A 24,511-nucleotide genomic window follows, 5' to 3' on the forward strand; every position below is an offset into this window, starting at 1 on the left:
CTCTGCTGCCATTACTGTGGTTTTTTTTAAGTAGCTGTACTAAGGTGTATTCTAATAATCTGCACAAAAATATGCAGTTAAATTTTGGCTACTTATATGCCCAAGTATCGCAGTGAAAAATTATGACCATTGCTATCATTCCCCATCACTACCTACTCCCAAAGTTTCCTACAAAATTTAAAATTTGGAACTTTGTACTCTACTCTCTTTGTCAGGGTGTGTTTGAAGCAAACTATTGAATAATTTAATTTTTTCAAATTTGTATTTTATTGAAACTAAGATAGTAATTCTAATTTTATGTCACAGCAGCAGCAGAACAATAAACATAAATTCAAATAGTCAAATACACAATTATTCTTATTATTTGTCTTCTGATGGACTGCTGATTGGAAAGTAGTTGAGCAGCACTTTAGAGGGTGGCTGTTGGGGGGGGGGACTTCACAGGCGCGGGGTACAGATCCTGACAGACAGGAATGCGAGGCGGGAAGACTAGGTACAGGTAAGGAAACAGAGCGCAGCAGGGCCCAATGGAGGTAGCATGGAGGAAGACAGAAGGCTGCGAAGGAAGCAGCCAGAACAGCAGCAGCCAAATCTCAGTCTTCAAAGCACCTAAAGACTTCCGCTTACCCTGGAGGACACAGGAGCTTTTGGGACACGCTCTCCAAGGGATATTTATACTTATTTGATTCCATTATTAAAGTTATTGGATGCAGTCGATGCTAAGCAACACAAGCTTGGAAACATGACATGTCTTTTTCAGACATAACTGGTACACAGGGGACTTTCTGGTCTGGAGAATAGGATTGAAATCTTAATGCTTTCTGTATTTGGACCTCAGGTATCACCGTAGCTGGCAAGTACTGCTCCACTGAGCCCCTTCCCCAGGCCCGTAATCCCCATGACTCAGCATCACCTGAATTCCTGCTGCACGCGCTTCCCTTTCCCAGCCTTTGCTGTTAGGATCTCATTGAGGATTAAATGCTCACTGCTGTTTTCTATCTCTTCCTCCCAATCCATACTATAAAGAGCTGGGAAAGCCATTTTCCTCCTATTAGAATGTATAATTCCACCAGTGTCTTAACATCTCTATCTGTTCATATTCAAACTGGTTCCTTCAACTGCACAGGAACAAATCCATGCATATAACATTTGGTTATTGCTGTTTCTGCTGTCCTGTATCTTTTTTATAGCCCCTTATTTCAATTTTGATGGTGTAATATTTTATATCCTTCAAGATATGACTTAAAAGTCACCCAGAAGTTTTAATAATTTTGGAATTCTAGTACTTATGTTCTAAGCATTTAAAGTTTGCGTGTTCTTGAGGTAGTTCACTGTTTTGATTTTTCTTCCTTCTCCATAAAGTGTGAGTATAGTACACTTCACAACAGACTAGGAAATCCTACCGTGGGCCCGTCGCTGTCGCAGTCAGCACGGCATTGGTGTGACTGGGTCTGAACAGAATCCTACATTGCACTCATGCAAAACCAGGCCCAGCCACAACACATGCAATTGTCTGGAACAAACAGCAAAGCGGTAGCAAAGCTCCCCAAGGCTGTTGGTAACACTGTAGCACTAAAGCGGTCTGTGTGCAAGGCTGTTGGTAACACTGTAGCACTAAAGCGGTCTGTGTGCAAGGCTGTTGGTGACACTGTAGCACTAAAGCGGTCTGTGTGCAATGGAAGTTAAAGGCTTTAAAGACATAAGCTGAGTGTTCGGAAAGAGCCAAAGGCATTTTATTTTCCTTTGTGTGCAATTGTCATTTCAGGTTCTAGCTCATTTGAATCTCAAAAAATGGATCGTCCTTCTATATCTGTTACCTCTCCCATGAGTCCTGGCATGTTGAGGGACGTCCCGCAGTTCTTGTCTGGACAGCTTTCAGTACGTAATCACTCAATTCTTCTCTGTGGGAATATTAAATGATGTTTTCAAAATACGATGTTGACGCTTTTGTTTCTCTTTCTTTTTGTTTTTTTCTAATCCAAGTTCTTTCTAGAATATAATTGTGCCTTTGCCCTAGCAGCTTTTATATTTTTGATACTTTATAGTTACTTACAATTTAATTTGGGCTATTTATTACAATGCTTTCTTTTAATTTAGGTTTATAGAGTTTAATGATTTTTATGAAGATATGTAATTCCTGTTTTACCCTTAATTATTATTCCAGAAGTCGAGGTGATGATTTTACTCTTTGTTTTAAAGACTGGGAATTGCTATAGTTTCTCCCGAGAAAGGAAAATGGTCTATCAGACAAAGATTGTATTAAGGTAGAAACAAATATTTATGTATTCTAATTTGCTTTTCAGTCTTAAGGAAATTTCGGTTGACTTTGATAATAACATGGATTTTTAATGTAGCTCATATATATATGGATTCTAGAGGTGTTTTTATCAACAAACAAGATTAAATAGTATGAGGGCTATAGTAATAGACTCTCGGTGTATGGAGTAGCCTTTCATTATGTGCGCATCGATCTGGACATTTCTATATTACAGTCTGCTATACGAGGGTTGTAATTTAAGTCCTTTTATTACATTATAATTTCCTTATTAGAACACATTCAAATTCATTGTTATAGTAATTGTTAATCTGCTAGCAATTGTTAAATTTGAAATTGCCTAGATACTAAAGAAAAGAACTATTTAAGTCCTTAAAAAACAGAAATTAAATATTGATTGAAAATTATGACATTTAAACCCCAAACTATTATGAAGTTGTATCTTAAATTCCTTAGAATTACCTTCTTGTTAAATAGCTGGAAATTTCTCCTTTTAGTTTTAAGGGGAAAGGCAGTACTTGATGTTTTTGGAAGCTGTCTTACTTTGTTACTTCATTTCCAATTCCAAGATTATACACATTGCGTTAGGAGGGTAGGTGGGAGGTCCAGGGAAGGAGTCTGGAGAAATCTCAAACTCAGCTGTTTTCCTCCTGGTTCAAAACTGCCCTGGCAGTAGGACAGAGCTGCCGAGGCTGTGAAGGAGTGCAAGTCCATGTAATTGTAGCTTAATATGAAAAGTATATTTTTTTATAGCTTGGAAGGGAAATATTCTATGAATTTAGTTAAAATGTTAATTGCATACATTTTTAAATGATGCACAGATACGCATTCAATTTACATACAAACAAGACAGGGATTATTGATATAATTCTTATTTGTTATCAGAAATCTAGTTAATAAAGAAAAACAAAAAGTAAAATCACTAATAATCCTGACATCACATAGGACTTTTTATAATATGTGCATTTATTTTAAAAATAAAATTTCATATAGTTTTGCATTCTCTTTTTCCTTTCTCTTATTTTCCTGAGTCAGAATTTTGCTGTGTAGTCCGAGCTGGGCTGGAATCAATATGTCAATGAGGATGGCCTTGAACGGTGGGCCTCCGCTTTCTGCCCCACACATTCTGGGATTATAGCTGTGCTATGCACACATGGCCTCGATCTCCCTTTTCTCTAGTACTGCATAGACTTTGTCTTAGCTTTAAAAAGTCTTCTTAACTTTATTTTCACATCTATAATATTGCATTTTAGCTTCTAGTTTATATTGCTACTAATAACAATACCACTGAAATCCTTGAATGTGTATTAATTTAGCCTGTTTTTACTAGGGTAAATTACTTTGTCAAGAGAACATTTTAGAAGTAAAATTATAATATGCATGCTAAAGTATAAAATTGAGATTAATAAAAATCTGTTCTAATTACACCTAATCTATCAATAACCTATTTTGCTATGTGTGTATATGTAGATACAAATAAACTTAAGTTGTGACAGAAGTGGCAGTGCCAGTCCCCAGGAATACGAATGGACAAGAAAGAATGCCTTTCATTATTATATGACTTTTAATGTCATTCACATTTTTTGCATTAGGCCAGTGTAAGCACGGAGCTCTCCTGGGTTGCTTAAACCTCTGTCTCCCTCTCTGTATGTAGCCTATAGGCAATTTTGGTTTGCTATAATGAAGTGGGAGTTTAGAATACGCCTACCTATATCACTTCTCGGGAAAACTCTTAGGAAGCTGAGCTGTGCTTTCCCGTAGCTTCTTTCCAGTTCAGGGAGGAAGGGTGTGTTCTGTCTCCCAACTCAGGGAGAAAGGGTGTGTTCTGTCTCAGAGCTCAGGGAGGAAGGGTGTGTTCTGTCTCAGAGCTCAGGGAGGAAGGGTGTGTTCTGTCTCCCAACTCAGGGAGAAAGGGTGTGTTCTGTCTCAGAGCTCAGGGAGAAAGGGTGTGTTCTGTCTCCCAACTCAGGGAGAAAGGGTGTGTTCTGTCTCAGAGCTCAGGGAGAAAGGGTGTGTTCTGTCTCCCAACTCAGGGAGAAAGGGTGTGTTCTGTCTCAGAGCTCTGGGAGAAAGAGTGTGTTCTGTCTCACGGCTCATGGTACTGCCAGTGATCCCGTACCTCGGCAAAAGCCCTCCCTTCATTCACAGCAGTTTCTTTCCCTACAGTGGAAGAGACGGAAGGCACCAGCCCTTAACTATCCTAACAGATGCCATGAGACCATGGAATCTTGTTGAGGGAAGCAGAATTCATGATTTTTTTAAATTACTGGAAATTGTTTTAAAATAAAAGATTAAGAAATTCAGAAAAGAAGTTTGTTATTTTTATTTTTCTGAGAACTCTGTTTATACCCTTCTACCCTGTGAATACTTGGAAGCACATCTAGACCTTATTAGGTATTTCTCTTCATTTGTGTACTGGGGATCAGAACAGTGAGCTCCCAGAGCTGCTGGGAATATCAGGAGGCAATGCACACACCACAAACTTACAGGAAACATAAAGAGCTTTGTAATATGAAGCCCTGAGATAGTGTTGACAGTAGCAGTGACCGCAGTTAATAGTATCTCCAGCCAGCAGCTCATGCCGTTCCCTCCTTCATGCTGCGCTTTACTTTGATCTATGTGCAATTACAATTACATTTTAGTAGGTTTCATATCCATACACTCACACAATTATGAATTGATTAAAAAATTTTGTCTCTGTGAACAGCTAATATTTAATTTAACTCTAATATTGTAATTGTTTCTTAAATAATAATGCACCAAAAACTTGTAGTATTTCCATTATATTCGCTATTATAAATGATCGCTTACAGTCTGGAGATGATTGAAGGCACAGAGATCCTGTTAATTTTGTGCATTTCCTATGCCACATTTTGTAAAGGATTTGGACATCGGTAGATTTGGTGTTTGTGGGTCCCCTAGGACCAGCCACCCACAGATATCACAGACTGTAGTGCGTTTAAGGGTAAAGTTTCAATTTTCTTGATTTGGGGTTATACTTTAATCATTTTTTAAAATTATATTATCTTGTACATTCAGTCTTAATTCCTATTATTCTGACTATGTTTTAAGAATATGGTTCAACAAATTATGATATTTACTGTGTTTTGAATAGTTTTCATATATTTTAGCATTGGGAAATATTTATTTTTTATAATAAAGTGATTAAATTAAAAATATTATAATGGAAACATTGTATTTAAGGGAGAGTTTTATGTGTTCATTTTTACTTTTGGTCTTTTGGTTCCAGCATATTGTCCTTTTTGGTTTTGTTTTATTGCTTTTTTCTTTAATTTTGCTTACCAGAGCCAAAGCCTTAGTAGAAGAACATCGCCTTTTGTTCCTAGGGTTCAGGTAAAGGCTTTGTCTGCCTGATAGAAGCTCAAGTGTGTTTTATCCCTTATTTGTATGTTTTTGGAAAATGCGTAGTAGGAACACTTTTTTTGGTATGTTGCTCCAAACCATACTATTGACTCTCAAATCATTTTCTAAGATAGCTTGTAAAATTCTGCATGGAGATTAGAATATTGAATACAAATTTAAAGAGACAATCATTGTTAGTGATTTTGCAGTTATTGCAGTACTCAAATGCATATGTTTCAAAGTTGCATTCCAATTGTGTTTTTGTGTAGATTTGGCTTATTTTTTAAACATTTACTGAAATAGCTAATTTTAAAACTCCAGATATTTTCCTTTACTACACAAAGATTGTTGTCTCTTTAAATCCCTCATATACCACGTCACATCCACATTCTCTTGCATTTTCCAAGCAATGGCTCCTTGAGGAGATTGGCAAATATATTTGTACCTTATTCAAAATACTATTTTTTTTTACATTCGATATATAAGAATTAATTTTTGGAATTTGAAAGAACAAAAAAAATCACAATCCAAATGATGTGTATATGTTATTTTGTTTGTATTTCATCATTTAATTTACTTTTATGTACTACTTGGGTACAAGCTGTTTGCCTCTTTCCATTAGGATGTTGTTTATATGGTATAGCAATGCCAAATAGTAATCTTCAAAGTAGTAGTTTGCCTCCCCTGCTTTGTTGCATGTTTTTAAAAAGAATGTTGGCTTTGGATAATACTTTAAATAATTAAAATATTAATTCCATTAGATATCATATAATATAAAATATGTTTGATGCTAAATTTCTATTGTGAAGAGTTTAAATTGGTTAAATGATGAAGCTGAGAGGATAGTCATATTAAACAATAAAATAGTACCAAGATTTTTATTAAATGATTTAACTAAGACTTGTCAAGGATAGAATTATGAGGTATTTTTTGTATTTTAGGGAACAAATAAGTTAAGTTTTAAATATTATTTTTAAATTACTGCTTTAAGAATATGTTAAATATCATGGATAATAAAATATCTATTAAAAACTCCAGTAATGTAATGAAAACTCCACTCTGTAATGAAACTGAAAGTCAGGGCTGTTTATAAGTACCCAACTCAAGACAATTTCAGAAACAGCCCGATTTTGATCTGATGTAATGGGATAGGTTCTTATCAAATAGTGGTAATACTCATATTTTTGAACAGTATAATTTAGTTAACAGTATTGTACAATAAAGCTAATGTATGTTTATGTAAGAAAGAGTGGTAAGGGATAGTGGTTAACTCTATATTATCTGAAGATAATAGTTTATGGAAAAAAATTAAACTTGTGAGAGTTGTTGTCGTTGGTGATAGTGGAGATTACATAAATTAATCTGACCTTCGTCACAGGTTGGTGATAGTGGAGATTACATAAATTAATCTGACCTTCGTCACAGGTTTTAGAAGACTCTGAGACTTTTGACATTGCCTTTATCCCACGAAAAATCAAACATTCTATTTTCTTTATTTTTATCTCTTGGCTTTTGTGAAAAGAATAGTTTATTCTCTCTATCTTGTTGTCCTTATTTATATCTGTAGCCTAGTATTGCTCGGCATGTGAATTTAAAAGTTTTTTTTTCTTTTCAAACTTTGAATCAGTCCCCAGCCCCTCCCTCTTCAGTTTGTGGTTGTTTTGCTCCTTGTTTGAGACAGGCTTTGCTCTGTAGCTCAGATTAGCCCTAGTCTGCGGGTTTGCCACAGCCTTTCTCCTGTGCTGTCACCGTCTAGCCACTAACCCTGTTTTCCTTTGAGGGGGAGTGGTGGTCCTTGATCCTTTGAGTGAGTGCTGCAATTCTTAAAATTCTAAGATCTCATTTTAGTTTGTAGGAGAATAGCCAGCCTAGAAATGTGTAACTTTCTAATATGCCAGATAAGAGTACTTTCCAGATATTTATTAAATGTAGCTTAAGGAAATCTTCTTGAGGGTCTATTTTTTAACTTCTTAGCTGGTAGAAAAATTTCGTTATACAATAGCAAGATAAAACTACTTTAAAGTTCAAGACAATAAACCATGAAAACTACTAATAGTCACTTTTAAAATTTGAATATCTTTTGTTAAATATCCTGTAAGGGGCTCATCCATTTTAACCCTGACAGGGCAAGAACAGAAGTAATTTTGTATCTTAGGCTGTCAATCCGCCTCTTCTGACTGAGCAGGGGGTCAGCCTGTGGCTCTCTGGAATATATACAGAGGGACCCGCCAAACCACCGTGGAGTTGGAGCTGAACTGCTGAGCTTCATGTATTACTAAGACATGCAATTGTCAAGTTCCATATTTTTGGTCCCATTTCAATTTTAAGCTGGCGGTAGGAGATGCTGAATCCTAGGTAATGTGGATCTCTGATACAGATGCAGACAGAAAGAGGAGTGAAGGGGTTAGGTGCTGGGAGAGGGCAGCTCTTAAGAGAACCCAGGAGCAGCATGGCTGGAAGTCACAATCCCTAATTATTTCAGCAGAATTATGCACATTTAATTTTAAAGTGAAACTTAACTATTTTAAGGATGTTATGTTTTTCTTCACTGAAGAAGGAATTATGCCTCTAAAATCTTTAAAAGGTGAATTTATTATCATTTCAAACACAAACTTGAGGAATCTATTAGAGCTACGAGTAAGCCGTCTTCTATCCTTTGAGATGTGTCTTACTAAGGAGACACAAAACTAAGGAATTACAAAAAAAGCTTGTAACTTCCCTCTGAATAAATACCTTTTCCTTGTTTCTGTCCACACACTGCATTTGGAATACTCATTTACAACTCAAAGTGAACAAAACGATAGTGCTTCTTGCACAAAGATAGAGTTAGGAGTTATTGTGTACTAAGTATGTAATCCAGTAGTATAATTATTATATGACCATTTATAAGCCATCGCGTCCAGATAGTAAAAGTCCAAGTGATTCATCAACGAAACTAAAACATCATCATCAATCCATTTATTCACTGAAGTTATTATAGGATATCCTTTTATTTTAACAAATCACATTTTACTGGGGAAAATGCTTTCTCTTAACATTTCAGTTATATCAGTATTAGAGAATGCTATAAAGATTGGAAATGTAGACATGTATTGGAAGTAAATTTTGAGCTAATAATGAATGCTTTTGCTTTTCAGATAAAACTATGGTTTGACAAGGTTGGTCACCAGTTGATAGTCACCATTCTGGGTGCAAAGGATCTCCCTTCCAGGGAAGATGGGAGGCCACGGAATCCTTATGTTAAAATTTACTTTCTTCCAGACAGAAGGTAGGGACTTGAAATTAAAGCATGTATGCTCCTGAAAATGAGCGGGAAAGTAAATGACGTTTCAGTGCTGTGTCATTCATTGTTTCACGTCATGGCAACTGGATAGCTGTGAAATTTTAAAAATATAATCATTCTGATGGATAAAAATTGAAAGTAAGTATTTGAGATTATTTTAAAACATAGATTTACTATATATGATTTTATTTAAATATTTAGTTTAAGCCATCTGCATATTGTATTTATTAAGTAATATGTTTCTATGTCAAAATTATTAAAATTTATTTTTTAAAATAAAAATTTTAGTAGATTGTGTAGGGAACTGAAATGGATTGTGCTCATATTCTTCTCCACTTTTTACACCCACACCTCTTGACGTGAGGAGGGGTCACCATTTGGTGGGTTCTCTTGGAGGTTGAGTCTGAATTGCGGCCACTCCCAGGGGAAGGGGCTCAGAACTTTTCACCAAACATTCCAGACTCCATATATATATGGATGCCAGGGGGGCTGGGGTGATACTTCCAACCAAACAAAAGGTTTACAGAATATAGGGGGTTAAAACATCTGCATGAAAGCTTTCCAAGGAGGGAAGGCTCAAAAGCTCCATATCCGCTGCCATAAACACCAGATTTCCAGTGTTTGAGCATCATCTGAGCAATGTTAGCCAAGAAAAAGGTGATGTAAGCAGGTAATTAGCAATTGCAGTTTACTTGATACATTTTAAATTGTTTACAAATTTCACAATATTAACATATTTCACTATATTTAAAGTTATTGGAAACTTCTTACTCCATCATTTTTTCCTTTAAAATTAGCTTGAAAAAGGGTGTTGTTTCTGAAGATTTAGATCTTTTTTTGGTCCAGAGATGCATATTAAAATGTAAGGAAGAAAAAATTTAACCATATTGGAGTGGTCAGATAGAACCTAAGTTTCAGCTGAACAATATATATCACAGCAAATCATGCACTACCCTGGCAGCTTCTCCTTTAGCACACAGTAGTTTGTTACTATAAAAATCCGTGGGAGGGATCGACACAGACCACAACCAATATGACACTCAGCTCTGTCTTATTCTCAAGGTACTTAGGTTTCAGCAATTCATACTCTTAAAGAAAATGTTTATTGTATTTTTATTTTAAAATTACATCATTATTTATTTGTGTGTACGTGTGTGTGCATGCACGTGTTTTGTGCACACGTCAGAGCCCTCATGTGAAAGTCAGAAGACGATCTGTGATGATCAGTACTCTCCCTCTCCCATGTAGGCCCTGGGGATCGACTCTGGTTGTCAGACATGGGGAGCAATGTGTGCCATACCCTGCTAAGCTGTACTTCCCCACGTGTAATTATTATGGTGCTGAAAGTTTACCACGTCTTTTTCTTGATTGATTTTATTATTTAGTTTTGTATGACTTTCCACAATTTTCCTTGCTTTTTGACACAGTTGGGTTAAAATAAAAACATCTCTCCTTACCTTGCCCTTTGTATCCCAATTACATTGTGTCTTAGGGTTTCTTTGGCTGTGAAGAGACAGAATGATCCCAGCAACTCCTATAAAGGAAAACATTGAATTGAGGGAGCTCGCTTACAGTTTTAGAGGTTCAGCGGTTCAGAGGTTTCAGAGGTTCATCTTGGTGGCGAGCCTGGCAGCATGCAGGCAGACATGGTGCTGGAGCCTAGAGTCCTACATCTTGACCCAGAGGCAGCAGGAAGTTGACTGACTGTCACACTGAGAGAAGCTTGAGCAGAAGAGACCTCACAGCCCTCCCCCACAGTGACACACCTCCTCCATCAAGGCCACACCTCCTAATAGTGTCACTCACTTTGGAATCCACATGTTTTTCAAATCCCCAGATAGTATTAAACTTTCTTTTTGTAACTCAAAGAATGTAAGAGCTCTCTGAACTTTTTATTCAGGTCGTTTCTCAGCTACTTTACTTGTCCGATACCAAGAATTGTGTGTTTTTCAAGCTTATGTTGTTGGATGGGTTATTTTGGGATTTTACCTCTAATAGGAAAAATAATTTTATATACTCAGAAAGTTGCATTATCATGTCAGCTTTTTTTCTCTTTTCCTTTGACCCAATTTTTATCCATGAATATGACAATTCATTTAGTTTTTCCTGAAAAAATTTTCAGGAAGAAATCTTGAATATATAAAATAATAATTGATATTTAGTTTAAGATTTTCCAGAATGTCCATGAGATATAGAAGATATATCTGCTCTAAAATCCCAATTATGTTAGTAGAAAACTACTTTCTATTTAATGTTCCATGTTCTATAAAAGTAATATTTTGAAGTAAAGTTGGTTATGACCACAAATATATTTAATTCTTTTTTTAAAATTTAGATGCAAATGTCAGGCTTATGATTGTTACTTTAAGTTAAACTGAAGGCAAAATCCTAGCATGAAAATAAAGTTTTGATTAGATTTGAGAAATGTTTATTGTATTCTCAATAATGTAGAGATTAAGGATTTATTTTAGCTATCTATTTAAAATATTCCCCCATAGATTAGTCTTTATTAAGTACAGTTCTTCCTTTTCTATTGTTTGACTTCAACTCCATGACACACTTTCAGGGCTTCATTTACACTTTTAAGAAAGTCAAAGCCCATTTCTCTTTACTTGTTGAAAATAAGGTTTTTATCACAGTTCATTTGGAGGAGGAGGTGGTGCTGGCAGAGAATCTGCTGTGTGTGCTGTGTTTTGATGGACCTGAGGAAGCATTCCTTCTTCGCTCTTAGTTATATGAGAGCTCGTTCTTTCTCTCTTCCCCTTAAGCTTAAGACTTGTTCTCCTGGCCTCCTTCTGATTTCAGTTCTGATTAGAGCTAATTGTCCACTTACCCATTGTCCATCATTAATTTTTTATTTTAGTATATTTTAATGTAGCTAATGTCATAATGATATTATAATACATGTTTGTAATTTATAAATGTAATTTATAATAAATGCATTTAATGAGTGACATAGTTTAAAAATATTTTCTAACTCAAGCTAGTCCATCAAAGTAAGTGTGAAAGCCTCCTAGCGCTGGGTCCAGTCCGTCAAGATGATTGGCTCCTGTTTCCGTCACATATTACTCTGGCTTCCTTGCATAGAAACAGTGTTCCTTGTCTTTAAAGACATTGTTTTTGTCAAATAATCTAATAATATTTCTTATTTGAGATAGAGTTACTTCATAAAATATGTACTACGATTGCTTGTTAGCTAAGCTATTTGTATATGAAGTAAACATTGCTATGGTTTTTTTTACAATTAAACTTTGTAACTTAAGTGAATAGAAGATTTATTTGAGCTGTTGCTCATACTAAGTTACAGAGATGATGCAATTGTATCATAATCTAAGTAAAAGTTTACATTAACTGTCAGACAACAAATATGTGATTTCACTTGAGCAATTTTAAATGGATAGAATTTAGAGTGAAATCTTTTTATGTAAGCGTGCATACTTTCTTTTTGTTAAAATAGTGATAAAAACAAGAGAAGAACAAAGACAGTGAAGAAAACACTGGAACCCAAATGGAACCAGACCTTCATTTACTCTCCTGTCCACCGAAGAGAGTTCCGGGAACGGATGCTGGAGATTACCCTTTGGGATCAAGCTAGGGTTCGGGAAGAAGAGAGTGAATTCTTAGGAGAGGTACCTGGAAGTAGTTCAAGTTGAACCTTCTCGGACCATTCTGTTGTTAATGGACTGTCACTGGAATACTTAGGAATTTAAATGTCTGAAAAATATATGCATAGTTTGTTATTAGCAGAATGAATTAATTGCTTTAAGATAAACCTTAGCAACACTAAAGAAAACAATGTTCTTAAAACTCGTAGCAAAACTGGATGTGTAAGTGATACTGTATGCCTATAATCCCAGTTACGAGGAAACTGATACATTTGATTCAGGAATTCAAGTACAGCGTGGGCATCCCAGTGAGGCTCTGTCTCAAACCAAAACCAATAGCAAAACCAATAAAGAAAACTATTAACATAAGCAGCATGGGGAATCTTAGTGTATGATGGCAAAGGTTTGATTTATACATGATAAAGTTATTGTCTCATATAGTGTTTTCTGCTTCTTGTTATTTTATTGGGCCAGTTATTCATTAATCTTGGAATACTTTGTAAGCCATATAAGGTATCAGACAGTTTTCCACAGGCCTACCTCAAAAGTTTAGACTCATTGTGGATTCAGATATTGCTATGATATTGAATATATAGTGGAAATACTGAAACAGCCAAAGGAAGTACCAATAAAAAGTAGAAGTTAGCGTAGTCAAAGAAAGTGATATTTCTGCAGAGAGTAGCGAGGCCTCAGGTTTTTTGGAATTTAGGTCCCTGCCTCAAATTGGCTGAGAAAGTGATAAGAAATGAAACCTCAAGGATAAAAGGACACAGAACATTTTCCCTATATTAATCCCCTGAATAATGAGAACGAAGATTGCCTAAATTGTGAGTTGAGAAAATTATTTCCAGTTGTAATGTGGAGAGCAAATTCCAGAAGCATAAGAGAAATGATTTTTTAGCCATTTGTATGTAATAGTGAGAACAATCAGTTATTCGCTTCAATTTTTTTTATTCTACCTAGTTTTCCTGATTAGATGAAAGGAAGAACATAGAAATATGAACTGAATTATGTCACCTAGAGAGTTACTAACCTTGCCAGGCAGTGGTGGTACACGCCTTTAATCCCAGCACTCCTGAGGCAGAGGCAGGCAGATCTGCAGAGCTAGCCTGGTCTGCACAGCTAGTTCCAGAACAGCCAGAGCTGCACAGAAACCTCGTCTCGAAACAAACACACACAGAGTTACAAAGCTATGAATCATGTGGAGAGAAGAGCCATACAGTTCTGGAGAAAAATGGGCCTTGACTATTTCTGACACAATCACTTCCTCGTCCTCTGTTCAACAAATTGATCTTCGCCTGCTTCAGTTTCCCGTTTGGCCCCGTGTAAATAATGCTAGTATGCAGTTCCCGTTTAGTAGGGGCGTTAAGTAAGGCTGTAAGGCTCATATGTGTTGCCTTGTGTAGCATAACGCCTCTGCTATTGGATGTACAGGGCACATGTAGACACAGTGAAGTAACAGCTTGCTTGTTTGCCTGTTGCTCAGTATCACTCACTGTGACTTAGCAGTTTATCTTCACACAGTAGATCCCCTTAATGTGCGTGAACACTCACGTGTAGCATGAACAACAAACCCGCTCACTCTTGCAGAGCCCCAGGTAGGAAAACTAACCCATTTCTACAGACTGATTTCTTTTATCATTAAAAAATTCGTATTACATCATCACGTGGTCATACGGTATATGTTAAGCATCCTTTCTTGACTTTTCCTGTTTCTTTCTGAATGACATATAGCAGTTGTACATTATTCAGGGACTGGTTGGTGTGACATGTTTGTTTTTAATTGTCTGCAGTACGGTTCAGTGTACATCAAGGCTTAAGGAACACAACAAGCTCATCTGACCCTAGAGAAAGGTCATTTTAGCCTTTTGTAGCTTTGGCATCCTGTCCTATACTGCAAAGATAGTCATTTTTTATACATAAAAAGATGAATAATGTGACATTGTTGGTTATTAATAGATACTTTAAATTAATGATTTCTCTTCATTTATTGATTAATATGAAGTTATTTTTCTTTTTCTTTCTTTTTTTTTTTTTTTGGTTTTTCGAGACACGGTTTCTCTGTAGCTTGGTGCCTGTCCTGGAACTAGCTCTTGTAGACCAGGCTGACCTCGAACTCCCAGAGATCCGCCTGCCTCTGCCTCCCGAGTGCTGGGATTAAAGGCGTGCGCCACCACCGCCCGGCTGAAGTTATTTTTCTACTAGTAACTATAAATGGAAATGCTTTTGAATTAGAAAATAAAATATAAACATTAGTTTTCATAGACTTTTTAAAAGTAAACAGTGCTATTCATGTCATGTCAAAGTTGATATCTTCTTAATGGGATGATCAATAGATGGGTATATACAATAGATGTCACCATTTAAAGTAGAAAATCATTACAAAGTTTGGAAGGAAAAGTATTTCTCATTTACTTACTGTCAAAACATGCTGACGATTTGGCACCATTGAATGTCCTTGTTTTGTTGGGACAGCATCACTGTAATAATGTTGTAAAAGTTATAACACTACTGAGAAGACATCTTCACCATTGGGAGACGAGGTCTTTGTGTCTTCGGTCTTTAGATTCTGATAGAACTGGAAACCGCGCTGCTAGATGACGAACCTCACTGGTACAAACTCCAGACCCACGACGTCTCTTCATTGCCCCTCCCTCACCCTTCTCCATATTTGCCACGAAGACAGCTCCATGGGGAGAGCCCGACACGCAGGTTGCAAAGTAAGTTTGCAAACTTTATCATGCTTGCGTTGACTGTTTCTATCATGATTGTATAGCTGACAGAATTTGAAAACAGCATTATAGGTGCTAATTGGCATTTGTTAGTGTTTTCATGGCTACTATTGATGCTTTTCTATTAATTTAAAGCAGTAACATTAATCATGTCTATAGCATTCACATTCACAATATTAATATCATTTTGGTTACATATGATATGATATAACATCAAATAAACAAGACTTTTGTTTGGGGTATTAGTATTTAGACTCTTAAATGTTAGCTCTCATTAATAGGTAGCTTCAGATACCTAAAAATATCACAGTTTATGAATACATAAAATGATGACTTTGACATAGTGGCTGAAATTATGTTTCACATTTTAAGTTGATTTTTTTTCACTTTATAAGTTAATGATTTGAGGCAGATGATCTCTCTATACTTAGATTTTCTCCTTTATCAAATGGAAATGACATTACTTACCTCATGGTATGGTCATAAGGGCTTTTTAATTTTAGAGGCTGGGGAGCTTGCTCTGCCTGTAAAACACTGTGCAAACGTAGGATGTGATTTGAATTTCCTGGAAACCACTTCAACTGCTGGTGCACATCTGTAGGCACGTGTTCCAGCTCCGTGAAAGCCAAGACAGGCTTGTGAGCCCTGAGGTTCACTGTGCAGCCATCCAAGCCCTACTGGTGAGCACCAGGTGAGAGACCATGTCTCAAAGAGGAGTGCAGATAGATTTCTGTCTCCACACGCACACACACATTGCCTTTATAGCCATGTATGGGTATACATGTGCATACACATACATGCATACACACATACACACACACACACTGGATTGATTAATTTCAAAACAATTCAGTGTGTTCTTTTTCTAAGTTCTAGCAATTGTGTTAGGCCCTTGTATATTAGTTTTGCACAGTTTAATAGTGTTTTCCAGATTTAAAAATGCTACTGCTAACTTTTGCAACACCACTTAAAGAGTTTAACATTAGTTTGACGTCTTCTGACAGTTGATAGAGGGATGAGGTGAATGCTCGCTACTCTGTTATTTATGAGTGTCTTCTTTCTGTGAAGTCACCAGGGCTCTGGTCTACCGTCATTTCTGTGTGGTCACCATGCTCTGGCTTAGCATCACCTCTGTCAGGTGCTGGATCACTGGCATCAGTGAGATGTCAGACGTGTTCAACCATGAGAAAATACCATGACGTTACTTGTTGACTGTGAGAGACATGCCTGGCAGTAGTGACTGGTTTCCCATGGATCCTTTCTGCTGAAGGTGGCCACATTAGAAATCTGAAAGCTGTTGGCTATGAATAAAATTAAAAGATTAGTCCTCTGAAAGTCACAGGAAATCCCAGGCAATCATCTTAATTCTTTTAAAAAATTGATTCTCTAATGATCAGAATTTTATTTCCATTAAGTACTATACCAGATAAAATTAATTAAAAATAACTCCTATTATTCTTTTTTAACCTCATGAGACCATATACATTCATACATCCCTATTTGTAAATGTTATTATAACTTACTCTGTTGGAATAATTACAATATTATTCACAATGAACTTGTCTATTCTTTCTGGCCATTATATTTAGTATACTCCTAAATTCCAGAATAATGGTTAGTAATTCAGTTCATTGTGCACTGATTATTATAATGTACGCATACAGGCTGCTGATGTCAGCCAGTACCCTTTCTTATACCGTTGGAGAACCTCCATCAGCTTCAGTTGTCTGGAGTTATGGGTAGGTTTGAAGCCTTAAATCCCTCCATGTTCATGCCCCCATCCAAGCTCGACAGCAATTTTCCTCGTGTCCTTTTTGAAAAACTTCTGGTAATTTATTTAAATTTCTTATAGATTTGAATGAAAATATTTCATGTGTTTCTCATTTTTAGTTTGATGTATTTTGCTCTTTTGTTTTTGAAATATTTATTGCTTTAATTGCATCAGTATTAAGTACCTGTCATACTTATTGGGCTTGATAGTATGACTGGCCCAAGACATACCATTTAGATAGGAAGTGTAACTCTTTCACCAACGTGATATGATATACACTGTTTAAAAAATTATATCTAATGCAATGTTGAGATACCTTTAAAGAGCTTCTTACTAGAGGTTTTAGGAAGCCTAGGAAAGGATTCATTCAAAAGTTGCTCTCCATATTTTATCCACATTGACTTCACTACCATGTCCCAGGGTCCAGTGGCTAGTTCCCTAAGCCATGTCTCGGCATGCTAATCCTCCTAAAGCCACCTGACCTGGTGCTTATGCCATAGGCCTAGCTGCATTCGGAGTTACTTTGGGTGATGCTACAGTATTGATGGACTCTAGAACTTTCCAGAGACTGAGTCTTTGTTATTCACAGAACATTTTCACCCTTCATTCACAGCAGGAACTGTCCCTCCTGGTGCCTGCAGTCTGCCTTCCTGGAGGGCACACTCTTTCCTTCTGCTCCTCCCAGGGCAGCCTCAGTTCCTAGAGTGTTGACTTCAGCATGGCAGTAAGCTAGGGTCTGCAAGCGTCAAAAAAACATACCCTTAATTCATAGAGAAACCACGGGAGACTTAGTGACTTTTTTTTATATGGTGGGATACAGGGCATGCATCTTTAGTCCCAGCACTTGGGAGGCAGAGGCCGGCAGATCTCTGTGAGTTCTAGGCCAGCCTGTTCTACAGGGCGAATTCCAGGACAGGCAGGGCTACACAGAAAACCCTGTCTCAAAAAAAAAAAAAAAAAAAAACAAAAAAAAACGACCTCAAAACAAACAAACAACAACAAAAAGATGCAAAATGGTTCCTTGTACTTACTTCTTAGTCTGTTCCCGCGGTACTCCAAATACTACAGCCAGAAAAGTTCTGTTTTGTTCTTATGTAATTCATCTACTGTGTAGGCTTCCAACAGAACAGATCAGTCCTGTGAAAATCTGGCAAATTAATTTATTTGCTCATTTGCTACCTTTAGAATTACCATTACACTTTTCAAACTTTACTTCAATGTTAGAAAATAAGCCTCCTTAGTAACTGTGCTCCAGTGTTACATTCTCCCCATAAGAAACGTCAGTTGTATTTTAGAGAAAAAAAATTGTATGCTTTTTCTTTCTGATGATTTCCACACATTTTTTAAATGATCTGTTTAAGTGACTGTGTCCTTAAGATTTCAAATGCTTGCCTTTTCTTAAAAGGAGGTCAGCTTTAAACTTGCCATTTTTAAAACCCAGAATTCCAAAATGAGGAATACTTTTCCTTCAGTTTCGGTTCCCTGGTTGCTTGCTGCTCTGTGTCCAGCAGTTATCAGTTGCATTTAGGATTCTGTCATAGAACTGTGGTCCCCACAGGAGCGCTGCCGGGCAGCTGTCATGAGTGTCTGACTTGGTCTATCTCTTTTAGTTTCCGCTCCTGTCGCAATACTTTAATTTAGTCAGAATTTCTATAAACTTAATTTAAATGTTTATTCATATATAATGAGTTTCTGTCTTATTCTGAATTGGTATGGTATTCTACACTTTTAATACGTTGAATTTTATTGTCTGCAGTATTAAGTAGAGATGAAATTTCCACAAATTTACCAGTAGCAATATCAGTTGTATTTTTGACATTGCCTCCACATTGTTTTCCAGATAAAGCCTTGTGTTCATGTAATTCAGGTAAACACAGTGTGTGTAGTGTTGAATGCATGTGTTCATATGCACAGTGTAGTTTACTTTGTTGTTTTGTGTTTTGTTTGGCTGCTTTGCATATATTAAATCCTAGCTAACGTGTCAACGGCATTTCCTTACTGCCTATGGAAAATTTCCAGTACCTTCATGTTTATGTGTTTATTATTTTGACACTAAAACTTGTTTTTTAAAACAGATTTTTATTTCAGTGTGTCTAAATTATATCCTTTAGTATTATTTCATCAATAAAGTACATTTAGTGTATTTTGTTATATATGGCTTCATAAAACTTAAATTTAAATGGATATATTTAGAAATTTTCATTTATTTTTATTTATTTTTTTTTTGTGTGTGTGTGTGTGTGTAGGTGTGCGTGAAGGTCTCAGGACAGCTTGTGAGAATCAGAACCCAACTTCATCCTTGGTTCAATAATCACCTTGTCAGACTTGGTGACAAGTGCCTTTATCATTGAGCCATCTTGCTGGCCCAAAGTGGATGTAATTTTAAATGTCTTGTTTTGCTTATGAGTGGCTAGTGTTAAAAACATGAAGCACTTTTTAATTAAAATGCGCATGAGCTATCTTTGCTCATGAGCTGAGGTAGCCTGCTCTATAACCCCTGCATTCAGGACACAAAACTTGCACAGGAGTCCCAGGTCATCCTTGGTGTGCACAGATGATGAGAGCAGCCTAAGCAGTATGCAGACCAAAGCCACATTTGCTAGAGGTATCATTTTTAGTAATTTTGTCATATAGCACAACATATTGTACTCAGGAGGTAAACTGTTTAACTGGTCACTAAACTTATGCTGATTTTTAATAACTTCAATTGGAAAATATTTTAATATGCTTAAACCTAACAAAATTCCATATTTATACATATATATTATATAAACATACACATTTATCAGCAATGAACAAAGTAAAAACCTATATGATTTTAAATTATGTCAAAATAGAGAGTACTTAGGGATGGATTTGGTAAAAGTATAAAATACTTAATGAAAACTTAAACACTGTTAAGAAAACAAATTAAGCAATATAAATAAATAGAGAAATATATGTGTGAATGGGTCAAAATATCAGTATTATGTCGCTTCTTGCCATGCTGATCAATATAATAAAAAAAAAATGCCAGCAGGCCTTTTTTATAAACTGAGAAGTTATTCCAGATTTCATCTAAAAAATACAAGTCCAAAGCAGAAGCATTCAAGTTTCAAGGTGTGAGTGCTCTAGTCTTTGATTTCACCATTTATACAACTGCAGTAATAGAAGTCTCTCAAGGAGAACGGCATGGCCTAGGGCAGACAAGAAACGAACACGGGGATACAGAGTACTTCTGACAGAACCTTGGCCGTATTGAAAGTCCTCAGACATCTCGCTATCTCTGCTTTGGAAGCCTTTTGTATTGAGTGCTCTCTGGCTTTCTTTTTGAGCTATATAGGAAGGCATTTGTCTCCTAAAATAGTGCTCAGTGAGTGGTGTGTAGCATGTGATGAAAGACAAAAACGCATCAGTCTGAGAAACTGCAGCTCTGCCAAGGCAGAGGAAACCTTAGGCAGAGGTCCACTGCCTAGTGTGTCCATCCTGAGACACCGTAGTGCCGTCCTGAAAAATAAGTGTTGAGCATGCGTCCTTTCTGTGCAGGGTACACTTCATGCTTAAGTGAGAGGTGTGTTCGTTTTGAGCCATTAAAATTCTGTTTTATTCAACTTAATGTCAGTTTTGCTATATTGAGGTTAACATTAACATTTCTAGAGATGGACCTTGGCAGAGGAAGGCAGATCTCTGAGAGAAAAGCCTGGCTGGTGAGTTCCAGGCCAGCCAAGGTTGCAGAGTGAGACCTTACCTCAAAGACAAGAACACAGAAGTTACTTTATGAAACTGTAATGTAATTCAGTTCTACAACTGATTCATGCTCTTGGGCCACCTCTTGGGAATCACCACTACACGACTAGCTCTTAGCTTTATGTAGGATTCATTTCTTGTCTTCTTGGACCAATGGATAAAACAGATAAAATAATGAGAAAGAAGGATGGATATTCTATATGTCATGCTTCCATTTCTGTTTCTGAAATTCTCTATGACCATGTGTAACAAAATTAGGCTTCAGAGTTCTTAGTTATCCATATTAAGAAGTGACATGCTAATGATTGGAAAACAACCTAATTGTGTTTTGAAATATACCTAGGTTATGTGCCTTTGTTCCAAAGCATCTAATGTTAATAATTGTTTTTCAATAGACTTTGATTATATATTTCATGCTTAATATAGTTTCAGATCTTTACCCTTTTAGGAATTTTGTCTTACTTGCTTTTGAATAGTTGTGTTAATGTTACCTCTTTGTGATTTGTTTTCTAACCTCATGAAATGCCCATGAAAACCGTGCTGGTGAGCACGTGGTAGCTCTCCTGCCCTCCCCTCTGTCTTCAAGGGTTTTACACAGTGAGCACGTGGTAGCTCTCCTGCCCTCCCCTCTATCTTCAGGTTTAATTAATAATACTTTCGCTTATTTTTCAACTTTCATAGGATTCCCTTTCTATTTTTTCTTTGGCCAGCCGTAAAGTTTACTGAGTGCTGTCACTTGTTTGCAGGGTCGAAGAGAGTGAGTGACAGTGAGGTGTCCGACTATGACTGTGATGATGGCGTTGGGGTCGTGTCCGGTAAGAACAGCTTGTGCAGTATTGTGAAGAGTAGTGCAGTTTGCCAGTATTCATCATTGAAATAAATAAAGAGACAAACACAAATTTGTCTCCCATATAAATAGTTAAGAGTGAACATGCTTTGTAGAAGCCAGCTCTGGGTAGAAAATATTTATAAATTTTCTATTCCAAAACAATTAATAATAATACTTTTATGATAAATTGTATAATTGAAAATTCATATGTAATGTCTCCTTAATATTATGTAACAATTTATTCTAGTTTTCTTGTTTGATTTATAATTTGTTAGAATAAATAATCTAACAAATCACATGATTATAATTAACTTTACTCAGGAAAAAATACAGTTTTTGTTCATAAAACCTGCTATAACTACATCAGTGATTGCTGACTTTTTGCTAATTTTTTGTGTAGGGTCAATATGCCATGGTCAGTAAAACCCTTTTATGTGCTCAGCTGCTGTGTTTCACCCTTGCTCTTTATTAAGGATGAACAGTGTAGTAACTGCTAAGACTGCACAGGGCTCCACATCTCTCACACAGCTTAGAGATTCCCCATCAGTGATTTCTCCATGGATCTTTCTTCGGTATCGTTGCTGTCTTCTTCCTGCTCATATTCCTTTCCTTTTGTAGCTGATTTTACTCCTCACTCTCAGGTATCTGCTGACTTCAGTGTTTTTCACCTCACCAATTTTCTTCAGGTCTGAAATCAATTCATTCCAATGTCATTTTTAGGCATGTCTCTATTCTTTTATTTTTGCTGTCAAGATAAAAAAGTAATTAGTCATTTACTTGAATTAGTATTTTAAATTTTGGACTGATATGTTAAAATTAAAACTACATATTAATAAGGTAATGTGTGGTGTTTTAATACCTATATAATTTTTTTGTTTAAATTGATAAACATCTGTCTCCACATTTATCACTATATGTTGAATCTGTTATTTTTTCATGTTTTCTGTATTATACTGTCCATAGTTATATATATACAATATATACATGTATATATATATATATTTAGTATGTATATGTGTGTGTGTGTGTGTGCATGTATGTGTGTGTATGATAAAAAATGCTCCAATCAAAGAAGCAGCTTATGGAAAGAGGGCTTTTTATAGCTCACGGATCCAGTTTATGTGCATCGTTGTTAGTAAGAACTCAAAGCAACTAGTAACTAGTCATCCATACTCAAGAGCAGAGGGAGTGAACGCCTGGATGCTTACACTCAGCTCCTCTTCTCCATTCTTATTCAGTTCTCTCTTCAGGGACCAGTGTCTCCCACACTGGGAGGATCTTCTCACCTCAGTTAAAGGAATCAAGAAAATTCTGTGACATAGCCACAGGCAAGCTCCAGTAGCAGGGCCGTCACTGAGACCGCCTTATCTGCTCTATCAGCTTGACAGAGATAAGCACCAGTTTCACCCCACTTGGCGATTACTTCAGAGGACTTTCAGGACTCCTCCCTCTCCACAAAATGCCGAAGTTGAACCATTTTGGTTTTTCTGCACTGTGAAAGCAATTGTGTGTTGGGAGAAAATACAGATTTATTTATTTTTCACATTTGCTGCAGGATGCTTCATTCGAGAGTGTAAGGAAACTTTACACCACATAAAGATAGTGCTCACTTGCCAGGCGGTGGTGGTGCACGCCTTTAATCCCAGCACTCGGGAGGCAGAGTCAGGCAGATCTCTGAGAGTTTGAGCGCAGTCTGGTCTAAAGTGAGTTCCAGGATAGTCAGGATTACAGGGAGAAACCCTGTCTTGAAAAGACCAAAACCAAAGCTAAATAAATAAATAAAAAGATAGTGTTTACAGACCTAATGAATTTCCACTTGTCCATGTCTAGCTTCCTAAAACAAAATGTTTTCTGGAGTTACTTGCAGGAAGATGGGTTACAATTGAGCCCCATGGGCAATTTCTTGACAGGTACGCCATTGAAGATTCTCAGCCCAATTAGTTGACACTCTTATATAATCTTAGTAAGGGAAAGACGCCCCATGAAGTCTTCTGAAGGCTCTGTGAGTTTCAGGACAGACACTGTCTCTCCCTCCAGAGGGAGCAGCTGGGGCAAGGCTAGAACCGTCTAAAGCCCACCTGCAGCGACATGGTTCTTCCGGGAGTTCCGTCTTCTGCCTGTGCCACATCCTCCCCACACAGTGCCACTAACTAGGGACAAACGACTGGGGGAAATTCCTCGCCCAAGTGCAGCGGTTGGCTCCGGATCTACATCTCTTTGGTACATCATGATTTGTATGCGTTTAGTCTAACTTCAGAAATTCTCATAGTCTCTAACAGTCTGAACACTGTTCAAGTCAAGAATCTAGCTCCTTTTTAGACAATGTAATGTCTTAAATGTGATACCGATGCTTCTAATATACACTAACAAGAATGTTACTGGTTTAAAAGGAACATATATATGATATATATATTATATATATCATATATATGTATATATACACATTTAAAAAGGCGTGTGCGTGTTGTGTTGGTTTTTTGAGATAGGGTTTCTCTGAGTTACCCATCTCCAGGGTTCTGCTAAAATGTTCTGTTAATGATCTGTCTCTCTAACATCTAGGTTCATTTTCTTCTGTGTTGCAGGCCAGAAGTTTCATCTCTTTTGGTTGAGATGACTGTCTTTGCTTAGTCCTTTGGCAAAGATCAGTTGAATATCTTTATGTTGCCTTATTTCTTCTTTGTTTCTTTATTTCTTATTTCTGTGTTCTACTGTGTGCTTTATTCTTTGGTCATTACTGCAGTGTCGGTCTCCAGACTGTGGTAGTCAGGTCTGCTACATTCTCGACTCTTTGCTTCTCCACAGAAGCTTTCAAAGCAACTTGTCAGTACCCATAAACCGTTACAATGTCTATTAAACTGATTTCTTCATAATAATAAGTTTCCTGTTTTGTATCTCTCCCTTTATCATGTCCTTTCAATTTTATTATT

General features: G+C 36.7%; 1 protein-coding gene across 40 annotated transcripts in view; it reads left to right on the forward strand.

The window, feature by feature from the left end:
* Rims2 (regulating synaptic membrane exocytosis 2) overlaps window positions 1-24,511 on the forward strand; it is a 377,964-nt gene that overhangs the window by 182,602 nt on the left and 170,851 nt on the right. For 23 of the 40 annotated variants that reach the window (XM_057791772.1, XM_057791765.1, XM_057791770.1 and 20 more), the window contains 5 exons: window positions 1,766-1,878; window positions 8,776-8,906; window positions 12,379-12,550; window positions 15,093-15,246; window positions 21,502-21,570. In XM_057791772.1, the coding sequence (XP_057647755.1) occupies window positions 1,766-1,878; window positions 8,776-8,906; window positions 12,379-12,550; window positions 15,093-15,246; window positions 21,502-21,570 (639 nt within the window). Of the gene's footprint in view, window positions 1-1,765; window positions 1,879-5,581; window positions 5,630-8,775; window positions 8,907-12,378; window positions 12,551-15,092; window positions 15,247-21,501; window positions 21,571-24,511 lie in introns of all 40 variants that reach the window. The other 17 variants (XM_057791762.1, XM_057791764.1, XM_057791769.1 and 14 more) reach the window with 1 other exon arrangement.

Source organism: Chionomys nivalis, chromosome 17 (genome assembly GCF_950005125.1).
Source record: "Chionomys nivalis chromosome 17, mChiNiv1.1, whole genome shotgun sequence".
NCBI lineage: Eukaryota > Metazoa > Chordata > Mammalia > Rodentia > Cricetidae > Chionomys > Chionomys nivalis.